At 39.0% G+C, this 17458-nt stretch overlaps 1 protein-coding gene across 2 annotated transcripts in view; it reads left to right on the plus strand.

Annotated features, from left to right (window-relative positions):
* Positions 1-17458, plus strand: part of ATP9B (ATPase phospholipid transporting 9B (putative)) — a 338734-nt gene that overhangs the window by 61578 nt on the left and 259698 nt on the right. For both annotated transcript variants that reach the window (XM_045006684.1, XM_045006685.1), the window contains exon 5: positions 6343-6451. In XM_045006684.1, coding sequence (XP_044862619.1) covers positions 6343-6451 — 109 coding nt within the window. The remainder of the gene's footprint in view (positions 1-6342; positions 6452-17458) is intronic.

A 17458-nucleotide genomic window follows, 5' to 3' on the forward strand; every position in this document is an offset into this window, starting at 1 on the left:
TAACATGCAAATTCGTAAATTTCACATGCACTAAAAGACTTCATTGCTCTTCTGTAAGCAGAGCCTGCTATAGCCTTGTTAGTCAAGGGGACACCGCTGTACCATATGAAGTAGTACTCCTTGGGAGTACTCCTTTTTTAGGAACTGACCAGAGGAGAATAGGATCATCATTCAGACAAAACTTGGATATATGAACTTCAACCCTGGCAATATTGGCCATGACCACAGATTATGCTGGACTAATCTCTACTAGAAGGCCATTATAACAACCCCATGCCTCGTATGTATATTTTCCTAGCAGCTCCCACTGGGACCAATGCTTAAACTGACTAAGATTTATTCTACATTGTAGAGTTTATAACATAGTGGCCCATGAAGTAGCTCTTCATATGGAAATATGTTTTGCAGTCATCATTTGATGTCAACCTTATAAATCATCTGTTGATAGGCTCTTAGGGGAGTAAAGATACAAAGCAGTCATTGAGGCCAGGATGTGGATGAGAAGAAGGGAAAATAAAGGCCTTCCATTCAGTGAGAGACTCCAGAGTATGTTACTTCATTAGGCATTTCCTTTGAAATTGGTGTTCATCCAGTGTTGAGAAGATGCATTAGAAAGAGACCACTGCAGTCATTTCTGAGAGTTGGAAGACTCCATGGGAAACTGTCAAACGTGATCAGTTCTTATTAGCTTTGGTTTTCCCTAATTCTGAGGATCCTACTTCTCTAAGAGGGGAAGCTTCAGAATGGCCTCCATGCGGAAGGCTAACATCTTGGGAAAATCAGTGTTTGAGCTATTCAGAAAAGTAGATACAATAGAACTGTGTCTCACTCGTCCCTGGGACACAAAGTTCAAATAAAATAAAAGCAAACCAACATCATCAACAACAAATCTTTTTATAGTATCAGAATATTAAAATTGTAATAGTTCATCTCTGACACATTGTAATAATGGAGCTAGTTTCTTACAGAATGGACACTTTCAAAAGTGCACCAGTGCCTCAGTGCTATCAAATGGAAGCAGTGACATGCTGGCTGTCCTAAATGAATTTCAGAAGTAAATACTGAAATCAAGTGTAACAGCATTTATCCTCCCATGTTTTCGTATTCTGAATAGATCTCCAGGGGATTATATTCATTCTAATTACAAGAGAATCTTTAGCTCTGCTACAATGAAAAACATTTCCAATACATTTTAGACTCAAGTTTCCACACAGGTATTCACAAATACCCTAGTCACCTCTTCCTTGAAGAGAAAGAGATACACATTTATTCTTATCTGGGTGACTTCACCTGGATTCCTTCACAGGACACTGTTATGCTAGACTTAGCATCTGGTGCTCTGTCTGCAGGAATAAGGATTTAAGTGAACAAGGGGAAGAAGCATTTTCAATGTTTTAAACTCAGTATCAGAGCTGTCTAGTCACTGTTCAAGACAATATTTATTTCAGAAGACAGACAGGAGAAGATTCTGATTTGTTACATGTTGGTACATCTCTCCTAAACTAAAATCCCTGATTCAGCTCCTGAGCTTGCTGGTCTCATACATGGATATCTGCATAGTTACTGCTTCACTTCCAGCCTGCAATTGCTGCAGATAAGTATATAAATATCTTGGGCTGGAGCTAATATTAGCATCTCTTGTTAAATTCATCCTTAAGACTATTCAACATCTACATAGCTAGTCATCTGTGTAGATTACCAGACTCCAGGAAAGGGAAGCACATCTGTACTCGTACGTGACACAGTGGGTGTGATATAAGAAATACATGAGGAGAGTATATACTGTCTAGAGCTGTCGTACTTCTCTGTTTCCAGCAGATGATGCTTCAGAAACCACTCCTTAATAAGCTGATATGAAGACTTTAGGATTGCTCAGGGAAGCAATCTTGATCATGTCCTGAGCAGAAGCTTGTATTCTATCCCTCAGGATTTTACACGTTAAAGGAGAAGAAAATTCAGGGTCAATTGGTTCAGCACGATACACTTAGAACCAAGAGAATGGAAGCTGGACTAGTTATCTTTCCAAGTATCTTAAGTCAGGTTGAAAGCCCACTGGTTAATCTTATGGCCAAATCGGGCTAGAAAACCAAAAGGTACTATGTGAAGAAGGGACATCTAAAAGTAGACCCCATATCTTCAGTGACACTAACATTTCCTTTATGCCTCTCTCTCCATCAAAACCATTGAGGGTAAAGGTGGCAAAAAGACTGCAAAAGGACAGGCCTTTTCAATGACCCTCAGGTTCAGACGCAATTCTGGATTAAATGAACCTTTGCCGAGATCCAGAGTCAAAAGACTATACAACGCAGAGGCCTACTCTACACTAAAATCCAGTGCTGCTTAAACTATCAGGTTAGATGCTGGGAGGAATAAACGATAGTCACTGATATTCTAAGAACATGAAATATCCTCTAATAGTTCAGAGGAAACTTGCAAATGACCCTTATTAATTGCTTTGATGAGGTCCAGATATTGGTGTTACAAGATATACACCAGGGCAAAATCAGCTAAACAAAATTCCAGGGTTTTTATAAGTTGGTCTGGCCTTGGTCTTTGGCAAGACAAGGCTGCAATTGCAAATATTGCACTGTAAGAAAATAAGGAGAAACTCTGATCACCATCACATGCAGTTTCTCAGGACCACCTCTCTAATTAATCCTCCAGTAATTTGCCAGTTCCTGACATGATCTTGAAATGTGTGCTGCAGGTGGTCATAAAACCATGTTTCTAATCCTTATATAGTCAGTATTACTCCACCTCTTTTCACTGAAACTATCTTGCTTATTTACTACCACCTCAGTCAGGGATGTTTTTGGAGCTTGACATGGTCTCTATGGAACTTCAGTTATACATATTCTACCAAGGCATGTTAATTCTTCAAACTGACCAGGCCTTCAAGGTCACTATAATCTTCAACATATTATAGGAAGAAGTATTGTCCTCTGTCTGAATCCAAACATCATAAGGAATTGGAAGGGCATAAGTTGGATGTGAGCAGGGTCACCAAGGAAATAAAAGCAGAAGCATTTGAATCCTCAAAGCACATTACTACTCATCTGTTCTGTTTGTACAGTGCCTAGAACGATGGGGTCCTGGTGCATGACTGAGGCTCCTGGTACTATAGTAACAAAATAATAAATTGTGTGATCACTCGCATCTTACTGTGAGATCTATAAGGCCACCATGTAGTGGTCTATTTGCACTTCTCAATTGTCTTATCTGCAGATGTAGAGTTGGTAAATGGGAGTGCCTCCTTAAGTTCCTTTCCAACTTCTGCACTCAATTGAATCTTCCCTCCCTAAGGATGATTAACTGCTTTCTACATGAAGGCAGTCTGCTGTGGAGGGGCCAGAGAAAATTTGTCTTATCTGTGAATTTTCTTTTTAGGACTCTCCATGTCAGACAATCTGATCCTTCCTTGAGGATTACAGTATGTTCAGAATTTTGTGTGGCTACTGCTCACTTGTTAAGTAATTGGAAAAGGGGAGAATATATTCCTCTAGGAAACCCTTACATTTCTTATCAGTTTTCCTGCAAGTGGTTTGCATTGATTTGCCCCTCTTAATAATTACACAGTAAATATTTTTGAGCTTTGGAATCTTTTGTCTGGAGGGTTCTTCCTGAGTGGCGGATATAAGTCTGGGCTTGAAGATACAGTATGCCTCCAAGTTGGTATGGAATGGGGAATACCCCGCTGTGAAGACTGTCTGACACAGTTAGACAAACATACTTGACTGGTAAGACACAGAATTTTTCTATATCAGGTCTTCTGGATAGTGTTGGTTTTTGTTTTTAATTAAGGAAAGGCCCACTTGCAGTAAACTTTACAGCTAAAGAGAGACTATTACTATTGTTTTGAAAATAGGTAACCTTTAATGCTTAGGAGGCTAAAATATTTTCTATAGCTATTTTTTCCCTTTTAATATCCAAATAGGTCATTTTTTTCTATATCATCTAACAGATCGCCATGGTCACTTAAAGATGTACACACTTGACAAACCAAAACCAAAATTATAGTATGGTGTACTGTATATACCGGCTTCTGTTTGCTCTTGCAACTTCCATTGATGTTCCTCACCAATCGCACTGGTTGGACATAAACAGGAAAGGAAAGGTTAAAATTTTCTCGCTATCTTTTTATCTTGGTGTTTAATGCCCTTGGTGAGATAAAACAAGTACATTTGAAAGTATCAAGAGCAAATTCTCTGTTACAGGTACACAATGTTTTATTTTGATTATGTAAAATGATCTCTCATGAAACATTGCTTCCAAAAAAGAAAAAGTAATACATTAATATGATGTGGTAGGGCAACAGTCTGTAACATCAAAATAATAGTGGCACCCTCTTACCCCCAATTCCTTGGACTTAGGGCATTAATTGAAAGTGAAATCTGTATGGAAAGAATTCTACATAGATGGCTTGATAGCAATGTAGCCTGTCAACTACATAAAAGACTCTGGTACATTTTTAGAGTATGATTGATCAATCTTAATAAGGTGTGTACATTTCTAAAGGAGTGTGTGTGTTGGGGGAGAAGGGGGGGGATTCCTGAGGAAAAAGTTTGAAATTCAGTTTTTTGGTGTTTGTCTTTGGGTGGTTTTTTGTAACATAGGTCATATAACTAATTAAGGGTGCTAATTGGCAAGTCAGGTTTAAATAACATTAAAAATAAGGTTTTGGTAGTATAACAGTTAGGGATTTGAGCTAAGTGCCAAGTATTAAATATAAATACATCTCATGATTCATCCCCTAGACTGTTCTGCCTTTTGTTACTTAGCTTCCCCTCTTTTGTGTTTCCAGAGATTATACTGGCTACTTATAGGAGCCTGGTTGGCACTACCCCTTCATAGCTGTGAATTTAATTGGGGTACTCCCCAGAATTGAAGGCTCTGCGGTCAGGAGTTTCACAAAACCCAAAGTGGGTATTCAATCACAAAAGCTCATGCTCCAATACGTCTGTTAGTCTATAAGGTGCCACAGGACTCTTTGTCGCTTTTTATAAAACCTAAAGAGTCAGCCCTGTTTCAGTGTTTGGAAGGCTGTGAATAGCCAGTATTAATCTGGAAAAATTAGTGGCAAACTTTCCAATGTAGCCATCTGTTTACTTCAGTTCACCTTTTTTGTAAGAAAAAGGACAATAAACTTTTTTTTTTTAAAGAAGCAAGGTGAGATTATCCCCATTACTACTATAGGAATGCTTGGCAGAATTTGATTTTTAATGTTTTAAATAATTTTGATGGATAATATCAATGTTTATTTTAAGCATGTTTAATTTTTTTTGTCTATTTAAATTTTCAGTTGCAGGAAATTATGGGGGGGGCATAAAATAATTTAATGACTGTAGACATCAAGATTCAAAAAGTTAAAAGCTTTCAGAATTGTTGAAACAAATTTTCAGTATCGCATGTCAAAATATACAAATATCCTTAAATGAAATGCTAATAAGTTTTCAGGCAAATTTGCAAAAAATGCTGTTTATCTATACTTCAGTTACTATTGATGGAAGTATTTGTTTTTGTGTGTGTTTATATGGTGAAGTCAACATTTACAGATCTTTACTGATTTAAAAATCCTTGCAACCTGAACTATAGGTCCCCAAAAATCACTGTGTGAGGAATGCTTCTTGGACTGTAAAAGCTGGCTTAGATATATATAATATAAATAAATGCAGTGGCTTATTTGAAAGATGTTAATTTCTTCTAAAATACAAGTTACATCTAAAATTTCCCCCTCTAGTGCATATATATAGTTTTATATCATTTGTAACTTGCTGGAATATGCCAAGAAATGAAAATTGTTCAATAAATTTAGAGATGTACTTCACACAATGGACAGTCAACCTGTGGAACTCCTTGCCAGATGATGTTGTGAAGGCCAAGACTATAACAGGGATCAAAAAGAACTAGATAAATTCATGGAGGATAGGTCCATCAATGGCTATTAGCCAGGATGGGCAGGGACAGTGTTCCCAACCTCTGTTTGCCAGAAGCTGGGAATGAGCGACAGGGAATGGATCACTTGACGATTACCTGTTCTGCTCATTCCCTCTGGGCCACTGTTTGAAGACAGGATACTAGTCTAGATAGACCTTTGGTCTGACCCAGCATGGCTGTTCCTATGTTTGTAGAATGTTTTAACTTTATCTCAAGTTTTAATAAGTTGTGTTTCTACAATAAAGATGAACTAGATAGACAGAAAAGGTTTAATAAACCCTGGACTGTCAAAAATGATGAAATACTCCATATATACATTTTTCTTCTACTGTCATGTTCCTTTTTATGTATTTTAAAAAAAATATTTTCCATTTTGGGAAATGTGTTATATCATTATATTTTGAACAGGGATTTGTTTTGGCTGTCACAATGGTGCGTGAGGCAGTTGATGAATTTCGACGCTATCAGCGAGACAAGGAAATGAACTCTCAGTTATATAGCAAGCTTACAGTACGAGGTTGGTTAAAAACATTTTTTTATTAGTCATAACTATTTTATAATCCACATCTGTAGTTTTGAACTTAGGCTAAAACAGTTTTTAAAATAACAGAATTGATAATAGGTTTTTTAAATGTTATCCTGGTAGGAATGAATTCCATATAATTGAACAAGAGATGTGCTTAAGGGAAACAAAGTATTCATTTCTGCTAGCTGAATAAAGCATGTAAAACTGTAAGTTGCTATTAACAAAAGCCTTCAGATTTCTGGAACAGCTACATGTGCTATATCTATACATTTTCAGTTGTTGCATGAGGGAAAATAATTTTTTAAAATACGCTAACACTTTAAAGTGCAGTTCTTCTCTGAAATAGATAAAGTAAAGAGCAACTAGTCACTACCACTGTCTGGCATGCATCCAAGGTTGAAAGGAATTTAAGAATGAAGTGGCTAAGCTGCTAACAAAAAAGCAGTTTTGCTAATTAAAATTTACTGTCTTCCAGCCTTGCTTCCAGGTAGAGTACAAATGTTTTACCTATGTTTTTAAAAAAGCACTAGAGGTGATTCAGAGAATTAGGTCGTAGAGGATCAGTAATGAGTATACTGGCTGAAAGATCTAAAAATAGAAATATAAAACTGCTATATGATCACGATCGCATGATGGGGTAAATCAGCAGTTTCTGAAAAGGAAAATCATGTCTTTCTAATCTACTAGAAACCTTTAAAACATATAAGTAAAATATGGATAAAGGAGGGCAAGGTGGCATAACTTTTTTGGGCTTTCTGAAAGCCTTGGACAGAGTCCCTTACAAAGGCAGGTAAAGAAATGAAGTAGTCGTGAGGGGAAATACAAAATACTATTGGCGACCAAGAACTTGTTTAGTAACAGCTAAGTTTTTTTTTAATAGGATGCATCCCATCCAACCAAAACCTTAAAAGCACAGAAATAAGAAATTAAGGGGAAACTTAAGCGTTTCTTTCCATGTTGCCTACAGTGCTTCTGGTAAAACACTGAAGGGCTCCACAAGGCTCTTGCTTTCAGCAGGTACCCAAAAATGATACATACCTCAGATTCACCATGTGTTTTGTTCTGGGACAGGTTCAGGCTCCCTGATGTATGCTGCCCCTCTCTTGCAAGGGGGGAAGCTGCTCTATGCCTATCCTCTGTGACAGGTTCTCTGGGTACCCAGGACTGAAAGTCACCTTATTACCCACCTCCAGCAGCGTGATGGAGACTTGCTTTTGGTTAATTGGGTGTCTGTTCCCTTATAACTCCAGCCTGTTAGCCACCCAAGTACTCTCTCTGGACTATGACAGTCCTTACTTTGCCATGCAGATTAACAGTCAGTGTACCCCAGCCTCCGAGTCCCTTTGAGGAGCTCCCCTGTAGTGTCCAGCCATTTCTTCACTGACACTCTCAGAAATACCAGGTCTGCTGTACCCAAGGGAACAGTATACATTCCAGCTTGTCTGATTCAACTGAGGGCTTGGCTACACTTACAAATTTGCAGTGCTTTGAAGTGTAAGTGTAGCCAAAGCCAGAATCAGCTCTTTGCTTAATACCAGAGCACTGAGATATATTTATGGTGAAAACAAGTTTATCATTAAAAATTCAAGAGGTAGTGAGTAAGGATAATGGAGAAAAAAGTTAACATAAAAAACAAAATCATAACATGCTTTTTAGAGATTAAACTTTATTAGGTTAACCTTCTATTTCGTGAAGTTTATCTCACCAGAAACCTTCTGCAGCATCTTCAACCACAGCTGGTTGTGATCCCATTTTCATGAATGTTAATACACTGCCTGTTTAATTCCTAGATGCAGAATGTCATCTTTGTTCCCTAAATATATTCCAGCAAAGTGTTTGAATTGTTTCTCAAAATAAAGTTCTCGTCCCCTGCTGTGTCTCCCTACCTGTTAGTTCCTTTTTTAAATTCTTGCAATGTTTCATCTGCATTTAGCTTAGAAGGGTGATGGGAGACCCACTGTGAATGAGACAATACTTAATTTACATTTTGACAGACAAAGGTACATAAACATCCCTTGTCTGACAGAAAACCTGTTTCACCACCTCTACTGTGATACAGAATCCAAGAGCATACTTTCAGCATACACAGTATCATTTCACAATGATATGAATAACCAGTGTGACCCTGGCTTTAATTTAAGACCTTAGGTGATATTCTTTAGTAAACCAGAACATACAAGTATTAGGATATAGACTCATAAACTTTAAGACCAGAAGGGGGCTTTGTGATTATCTATTCCAGTGATACTCAATTAGCTCTATCACAGGCTGATTTGAGAATTTTATGATGAGAGACAAGCCGTTTGCTGACAAAATAAAAAAATAAAATTAAAGATACACAACTTCAGCTGCCAATAAAGACTTTGTTTGCAACAGAAAAGATAGAGACACTAGTATTTAAAGAAGTTTATAAATCAGTATTATTGCCACAAACACAGGTAATCTCTAATGGGAGGTGTGACATAGACGATCTCTGGCAAGCTTTGTGAAGAGTGGTTTTTAGGAGGTCAGGACAAGCCACATGAACTGGTGAAGATGCTCATCTGTCAGGTGATTGCTATGTTGGTTTTTTATAATGTTCATTGTAGAAAATCCAGATTCGCAGAGGTACGTTGATGTGAACATTGTTACAAGATAGATGGCTAGAATCTGGCTATTCTGAAACTGGTCATTATATTGAGTCCAGAAATCACAAAGTTCTACTTCTCTGAATTTTGCCTTCAAGATATCTGAACTGTGGAGCCTTAAAATTTCTAATTGAAAGGCACCTTCATCAATTGAATCAGAATGTTCCTTGCTTCAGAAGGACAAGGTCTGTTGGCAGAGACAACAAATGAATCACAAACTGTTTGAAATTTTAAAATTCTCAAATCACATTTTAAAATTTTCGATCAGATTGTTTAGGAATTCTTGCATCATTTTCATTGAAGTTGCATATGTCACAACGACATGCAATGTGGAAATGTGCAACATCTTTCCTGTTAAGTCTGCCTGAAAGATTTCAAGATTCCTTTGAAAGGCGCACACATTTTCAAACAGATCCCTGATATTGCTTGCATGGCCTTGGAGCTGCAAGTTGAGTGAATTCAAGTGACCATTAAAGCACAGAAAAGCTACCTGCGACATAGAGGGGACATCGTTTGTAAATTCCGGGAACTCGTAGGCCTTGTTGGTCTTGTGGTTTGAAAGAAATTTGATCATTTTTTTTTAAGTGCATAAAACCTCTGCAGCAAGTGCCTTCTACTTAACCAGCAAATGTCGCTGTGCTGCAACAGGTCACTGTATTTGGCTGAAATGTCTTGTAAAAGAGCTTTAGAAAGACAGTGTTGCAAACTAGAAGTTGAGCATATGTAATTCATTAATTTCATCACAATGCACATTTGTTTTTTTTCAAGCCCTCAGACAATTTACCACACAGGACAGTCTGGTGAATGATCCAGTGCAGTGTATTTTAATGAAGGGTATATCGCTGCCAAATGTGAAGCAAAGCCCTGCTCTTTCCCTGTCATGGAGGGACCTCAGTCTGTAACAAGCAAGTTTACTTTCTGCAGATCAAAACCATTTTAAAAAAAAATAAGACTTTCACCTTTTCAAAAAAGATCTCTCCTGTAGTGTATGTTTCTAGTGGTATTTAAACACTAAAATTCTTCCTTGACAATTTCACCATCATAAAATCTAACAAACAGTGAAAGCTGGGCAGTGTCACTTAAATCACTTGATTTGTCCACTGCAAGAGATAGTCATTTGTCATATTTTAAATCGGAAAGCAGTGCTGACAGTTACCTCCAATCATATCACTACTATGGAATCAGACAAGGGAACTTACTTCAAACGGTTCACAATGTCATATTTGTTTTTATCTCTGATGAAAAGCTCCTCCAGCATTTCCAAGGTGCACTCCTTCAGAAGCTCAGCATCCAGGAAAGGCCTTTTCTTTTTAGCCAGTATCAGCATTATCCGAAGAAAAGCAGCTATTGCTTTTCCTGTATAGTCGCTGATGTTCTGAGAATGACATTTTAAGTGTGATACAAAAACTTCAGATTTTTAATTTCATCACGTTTTTCAGCATTGCCAGGAGGATGGGCTGCGTTGAAGTTACTGTGCTTGGATTCAGAGTGGCGCCTCATGTTGACGACTTTATAGATGGGTGCAGTAGTTTGGCATATTAAATACAAAGGTTTTGCATTTAAATGAGGTGACATAATAAGAAAATCCACTGTCCAGTTTGGGTTAAAAGGTTCAACTTTCGTTGTCAACTTTGCAACATTTACTCCCACTCACATTCATTTTTTACTCCATTTCCATCACTTATGAAAAAATGGGTAGTGTCCTAGCTCAGTCGTAGCCAGTGCTATCACAAGAACTCAAGATCCAGTAACCAGTGCTTAATTTGTGCTGGGGCTTGCCAGGGCTGAGTCCTGTCACTTCCTAGGCATGACAGTTCATAGCCCCTGCACCTCTCAGCTCCTGGCCAGCAGCCACTGCTCTCTGGCTGCCCAGCTCTAAAGGCAGCACTGCCGCCAGCAGCAGTGCAGAAGGAAGGGTGGCATGGTATGGTGTACTGCCACCCTTGCTACTTCTGCGCTACTGCTGAAGGTGGCACTACCTTCAGAGCTGGGTGCCTGGCCAGCAGCTGCTGCTGCTCTCTGGCCTCCCAGCCAGTGCTTAACTTATGCCAGGTCAGTGCCACGGCACCTCTTTCATTACAAATTAAGTACTGTCACTAAGTTACTTACTAAGGAAGTCCTAGGCAAATGATAGGCAGCACATCGCTGTTCGTGAATTTAATTATAAACATTTTGTAAGGTGAGCTAGTGGGCCACACAGGAAGCCTTGGTGGGCCTCGTTTGGCCTACCGGCAGCCTATTGAGTATTGCAGGCCACAGAACCTCACTCATCTCCTCCTATAAAAGACCCATAATCCCTGACTGAATTACTGAAGTCCTCAAATCATGATTTACACACTTCAAATTATTCCTAACTAAGGTCCCGGTGTTCCACCTCAATTATGCAGTATACTTACTGACATGCTGTCCTTAAACCCAGTTCTCATACGGATGAAGAAAGACTTCAGATCTTGATGTCAGAAGAGCACTGGCTTTTTACTTGGGTAGAACAGGATCATTTAGATCATCTCAGCTGTTTATTTCAGTTCCAAAACACGATAAAAGGCCTTCTGGTCTCTATGCAAAATATTTCATTCTGGATTTCTTTTTGCATATGTCCAGGATGTGACATTGCAAAAGTACCTTCCCCAAGCAGGATGGTTTCAAACTCCACAAGAACCCAGGCAACTTCCACAGCTTTCCTGGCAGAGGTATCTTTCAGGGATATTTGTAAATCTGCAACATATCTCAGCAATCCAGAGGAGTTGCAAAATTTGGACAAGTAGTTCTGCAGTCATTGTTCAGGTGGACTCTGAAACCCTCTGCCAGATTGAATTGCTTGTGAGTCACCTGAAGTGTAATGGACACATGCAATTCCTCAAGCAAGAAAAAATGGTTATTAACCCGTTCTGTAATTTTTCTTTTAGATGTGTTGTCAATGCCCATTCCATGTGTCATGCTCCTTCTCCTTTATATCAGAATCTCTATCAGGTGAGAAGGAACAGAAGGGAATTGGGGGCAGCGCTGTACTTTGTCATTGAACAACAGTAGGAGAGTGCTAAGGACACATGTGCTGCCCCGACAGGTACTGCTAAGAGAAAAGTCTCTGTTTCTAGTGCACTGGGTGTGCACAAACCTGTAGTGGAATGGACATGTGCAATACATCTCGAAGAAAAACAGTTACAGAATAGGTTAGTGACTATTTTTCTGTTTTGTTTTTTATTTCAATTAGATATTTACAAAATAAAGATTTAAAGCTCATGTTAAAACTGAACTGTGTATCACAACCTTAACTATGGTGCAACTACTGAGCTAAGAAAATGATTAGAGGCATGGAAAAACTGCTTTGTGAAATGAGATTGAAAAGATATGGGGAGTTTAGATTAGAAAAAAGACTATAATACAGGGGCACATGATAAAGGTATATAAAATAAGAGAATAGATCAGGTAAATCCTTTTTACCCTCTCCAATAAAGCAGTAATAGCGGGGACGTTCAATTATATTGAAAGACAACATATTTAAGACTGGCAAAAGAAAATACTTTTAAAAACCCCACAAAATCTGTGGAATTCATTGCCATAAGCAACAACTGAGGTGAAGAGCGTAGCAGGATTAAAAAAGCTTATTTTTGTGGACAATGAGAAAATCAACAATTACATTAGCTACTTACACCTGTAAATATAATTAGCATAGGTATAATTTAGGATTTGGCCTGTAGAATTCTTATTTGTAGCAATGATTTATGAGAATGAAGAAATTCAGTTTCATATTTTAGGTTAAATTTGCAAAGGTTATTTTGAAAATAAAATCTTTTTTTTACTTGTGCACACCTGATCATAAGACCCAATAAAACATGGAAATGGATTACATTTTTACAGTTACTTTTTTGAGTAGAACTGCACTTTAAAAATATGCTCCATTTATATAGCATCATCTATACAACAATTTCAAAGAGCTCTATGAAAATGTAAACTTCAGCTCTCCCCTTTGAGGTAGGTATTATCACTCCCATTTCGAAGATGAGAACACTGAGGTAAAGAGAGGTTAAGCAGATTGCCCATGGTCACATAAGTCCATAGGAAAAGTGGGAGTTGATGAATCCTGAATCCATTCCACTGACCTAATGATCCTTCCTTCCCTGTCATTTATCTCTTTCTTAAAATCACTTTTAGCTGATCCAGTTATTTTGAAATAGTGTAGTATTGCTGTGCAATTTACCCTTGAGTTTAGAGTACATGTACCAAAAAAAAAGAGGCTACTGCAGGGTGAATTACCTGTGAACACCTCTTTAAACCTCTCTCTATACAGTGTTGTCATAGTCAAACACTTTGTTTTCAGCACTTACATGGGGATATTTATGTAAAGACTTATCCCTTGGGTAGTGTGAACTGGCAAGTAAAAAGCCAAGAATGTCAACTTATGACCTGACTATAGTTATTAGGATAAGAAATGTCAACTTTACAGGATACTGGTCTCCCATTAAGACTTGCTGACATTTTAGAGCTTTTGTTTTTAATCAGAAAATGTCTTGAATCGGAGTTCTCAGTGTCAGTGGTACTCACTGCTACATACTAGGCTGCCTGTTCCAGAAAAAAGGTATTTCAGCCTTAGCTATTAGTTATATATTTGTACTATAAAGATAAGAAGAATCCGGAGGTGATAAAAAGCGCTATTTAAGATTGGTCTTCTCTGTCACTTCCTTTGTTTCAGGAGATTAAATATCAGTAGATTCTTGGATTTTCATAGATATGTGAGCCAAATATGCCCTTGTCTTCCATATCCTTCACATAAACTCATCTTCTCAGGTGTCTCCTGTCTACTTTCTTAGACAGGTGTCTCCTGTCTACTTTCTTGTTTTTTGAATGTCTTAAACTGGTTTCTACAATTTTGATTTTCTTGTCCTAGTCTGTTACCAAGACACTTGCTAAAGGCAATTTGTCTTCCAGATGGAAAGGGCTACAGATTCTTAATAGGTCTTCAGACTGCCATGGCTTAAGAGTGGAATGACCAGACCTGTCAGTCTCTGGCAGGGAGTGGAGCAGCCACTGAAGATCCCATTAGTTCACCCTGTTCAGCTTAAGCGAAGCTTTCCAGATGTCTCTGCTGCAGAGCAGAAACGCACACATGTAAAAGTGATCTAGTCCTTTCAGAGCTTTGCAGCCAGGCTTCGGGTTTGTCTATGGGCTTTTTTCATACCTTTTCTTTCAGTTAGGCACTGGAACAACTATTCCTCCTTCAACACCTCTTGATGGGCAAAAATAGAGAAAGTAGAAAGGAAAAATCTGCCTTTCTTCTTCCCATATTATGGAATGTGTGGATGGAGCCCTACACTTTCTGTGATGAAACAGTAGGTCCATATTCTGAGGCTAAAAAAACTAGGTATCTCGCAAGGCCACTTTTTGCTAGACTGATGCAGGGGTGTCTTGCCTCAGAGCAGTCAGTTCAGTGGAGAAGTGCATAAAGGCAGATGAATGTTGGCAGATGAAATTCAGTGTTGATAAATACAAAGTAATGCACATTAGAAAACATAATCCCAACTATACATACAAAATGATGAGTTCTAAATTAGCTGTCACTGTTCAAGAAAGACATCTCGGAGTCACCATGGATAATTTTCTGCAAACATCTGTTCAATGTGTAGTGGCAGTCAAAAAGGCTAACAATGTTATGAACCATTAGGAAAGGGATAGATAAGACAGAAAATATCATAATGCCATAATATATAAATCAATGGTACACTCACACCTTGAATGCTGCATGCAGTTCTTGTCACCCATCTCAAAAAATGTAGAGTTGGAAAAAGTGCAGAAAAGGGCAACAATAATAATTAGGGATATGGAATAGCTTCTATTTGGTGAGAGATTAAAAAGACTGGGACTGTTCAGTTTAGAAAAGAGAGACAACTAAGTGGGGGGTATATTTATAGAGGTCTGTACAGTCATGAATGGTGTGGGGAAAGTGAATAAGGAAGTGATATTTACCCCTTCACAAAGCAAATGAAGAAGAGGTCATTGAAATTAATAGGCAGCAGGTTTAAAATAAAAGGAAGTACCATTGGTCTGACCCATTAGTGCCATTCTTATGACCTTGTGTTCTGAGATGCCTCCTCTCTTTCCCTTTAATTGGAAGAGCTGCCAAAATCAAAGCATAATAATTCAGCTAGAAAAGGCACAAAACACATTTAACTTCTCTGTACTGCATCTTCTCTAAGGAGTTTTACGGCCCCACTTTCCTTTCTAAGCTGTCTCCCCACTGTCTAGTATTAGAAGCCTAAAGCTGTGAAGCATGGAATATCAAAAAATGGAGGAAAATCTGGAAAATTTCTGTTCTCCTTCTTGGAGGATGGCCATCTGTTTTAGTCAGAAGCCATGGTCCAGAAAGAAGAGACTTAAGTGAAACTCTTTGCTGTAGTATATTTGAGAGAATTCTCAGAAGAGTTGTGGGATTAGTTCTTCCCTTGGACAGTCTTGCAGAACAGGAGAAGGGGAAATGAGTGTCAAGAAAAGGAAGAGACTACTATGAATTTCTTCCCTTCCAGATCCAAATGAGAATGCTGTGTCCTCATGCATGCAGGATCCAAATGAGAATGTTGGATCCCCTTGCATGCTAAATCTCTCAAGGATCCATTAGGCCCAAATAGGAAATTCCTGCAAAAGCCAAGTGTCTGGAAGACTTGCCAACACATTCTATAAAATTTCCTAATTTGACTTTGTTAACCTACAGAAAGAAAATACAGTACTGTTTTCCTGGGTAAAGGGCACAGCCATTCCCATAGAAATGTAATTCTCACCAGTGGATTCCAATTGGGCACCATGGCAGTCTCATTATTGAGGGCAAACTTTGAAGTAATCTTGGGGTTAAATGTTTAAGTAATCTCCATGTTTTCTGCCAGGGCTGTAGTAGCCTGGAAAGGCTTCTTGTACTTCAGACTTCTAGTTTGTATTGTGTTTTGATTCTCATTGCTGGGGTGCATCCCAATGGAAAATACTCCTAGCAGGCATAATTTATATCCAACACCTCTTAGATACCCTTTACTTCTCATCCCAGGTAATAGGACGTAATGTGTTTTTTTTTGTTTTTCTTGGCACATGTAGCTCCCTACTTGTAGAGCAGTATGAGAGCAAAACAACTTCTGTTGTCATTGAAGTACTCCAGAGGAAAATTGGTGGGGAGCCTATGGACAGAATAATCACTTTTTGGAAAGTGCTAAATAACTCATTAGTTATAGAATGCCAGGGCTACAATAGCCAGGAATTTCCCCCCATTGATTAGAAGTGCTATTAGTTATTTTTGTGTTTTAGATAATAGAAAACTTTGATAGTTGTAGTCTAGTTAAAAGGAACAAGGGCTAGGTCACTCCCACCCTGCCGGTGACTGACAGGCTTGGTTCTGCCCTTGGTTCATTATGTTTCAAAGAGGTGTGATGGAGCAAGGCCGGATGGCTACAGGAAAGTATTGAGGAGCAGGTATGTTAGCTCCAGGCTAAGCAAATCCCTAGTACCATGGGAACCAAAATGGCAGTTGCTCCAGGGTAATCAAGGCACCTGGGGCCAATTAAGAACTTTCTAGAGGGTACCGGAGAGAGCTACATTGATTGGAGCACCTGCAGCCAATCAGGACAGGCTAATCAAGGCAACTGGTATAAAAAGGGGAGCTCACTCCAGTCTAGGGAGGAGGAGCCAGAGGAAAGAAGTGCACATGAGGAGCTGGGAGCAAGAGACACAAGGAACTAAGAACTGAGAGGGGGTACTACTGGAGGATTGAGGAAAACACCATACAATCAAGCAGCATCAGACACCAGGAGGATCCTGTGGTGAGGATAAAGAAGGTGTTTGAAGGAGGCTATGGGGAAGTAGCCCAGGGAGCTGTAGCGGTCAAGCAGCGGTTACAAGTAGCACTATAGAGACTGCTGCAATTCACAGGGCCCTGGGCTGGAACCCGGAGTAGAGGGCGGGCCCGGGTTCCCCCCTAGCCCCGCTACTCCTAATCAGACATAGGAGTAGTTGATCCAATCTATGGGTTTCATCCAAGGGGAAAACCACTGAGGGGAAGAAATCCGCCAATAAGCGCAGGACCTACTAGAGGAGAAGAGGAACTTTGCCACAGAGGTTAAACCCATTGTTAAGCGTCTCTTTTTATCTTCCTGCTAAAAAGGGGGTAATTATCAGGTAAGCCCAGATACATTTTCCTTATACGTGTCCCTGAAGCCAGTGTCACTTCAGTTGGACAGACTCAGGAGCCATCCTCCTGTTTCTCCACTCACTGCTGGTTGACACATAATCTTGCTCATTCCTTTTTAAATGAAAAGTCACCTTCAGCAATAAGTATCGATCTGTAGGTCAATTAATTCTATGGTTCCCTAAGCTAGATATCGGGCTGCTTGGTTAACTT

The sequence above is a fragment of the Mauremys mutica genome, chromosome 2 (genome assembly GCF_020497125.1).
Source record: "Mauremys mutica isolate MM-2020 ecotype Southern chromosome 2, ASM2049712v1, whole genome shotgun sequence".
NCBI classification, from domain to species: Eukaryota; Metazoa; Chordata; order Testudines; family Geoemydidae; genus Mauremys; species Mauremys mutica.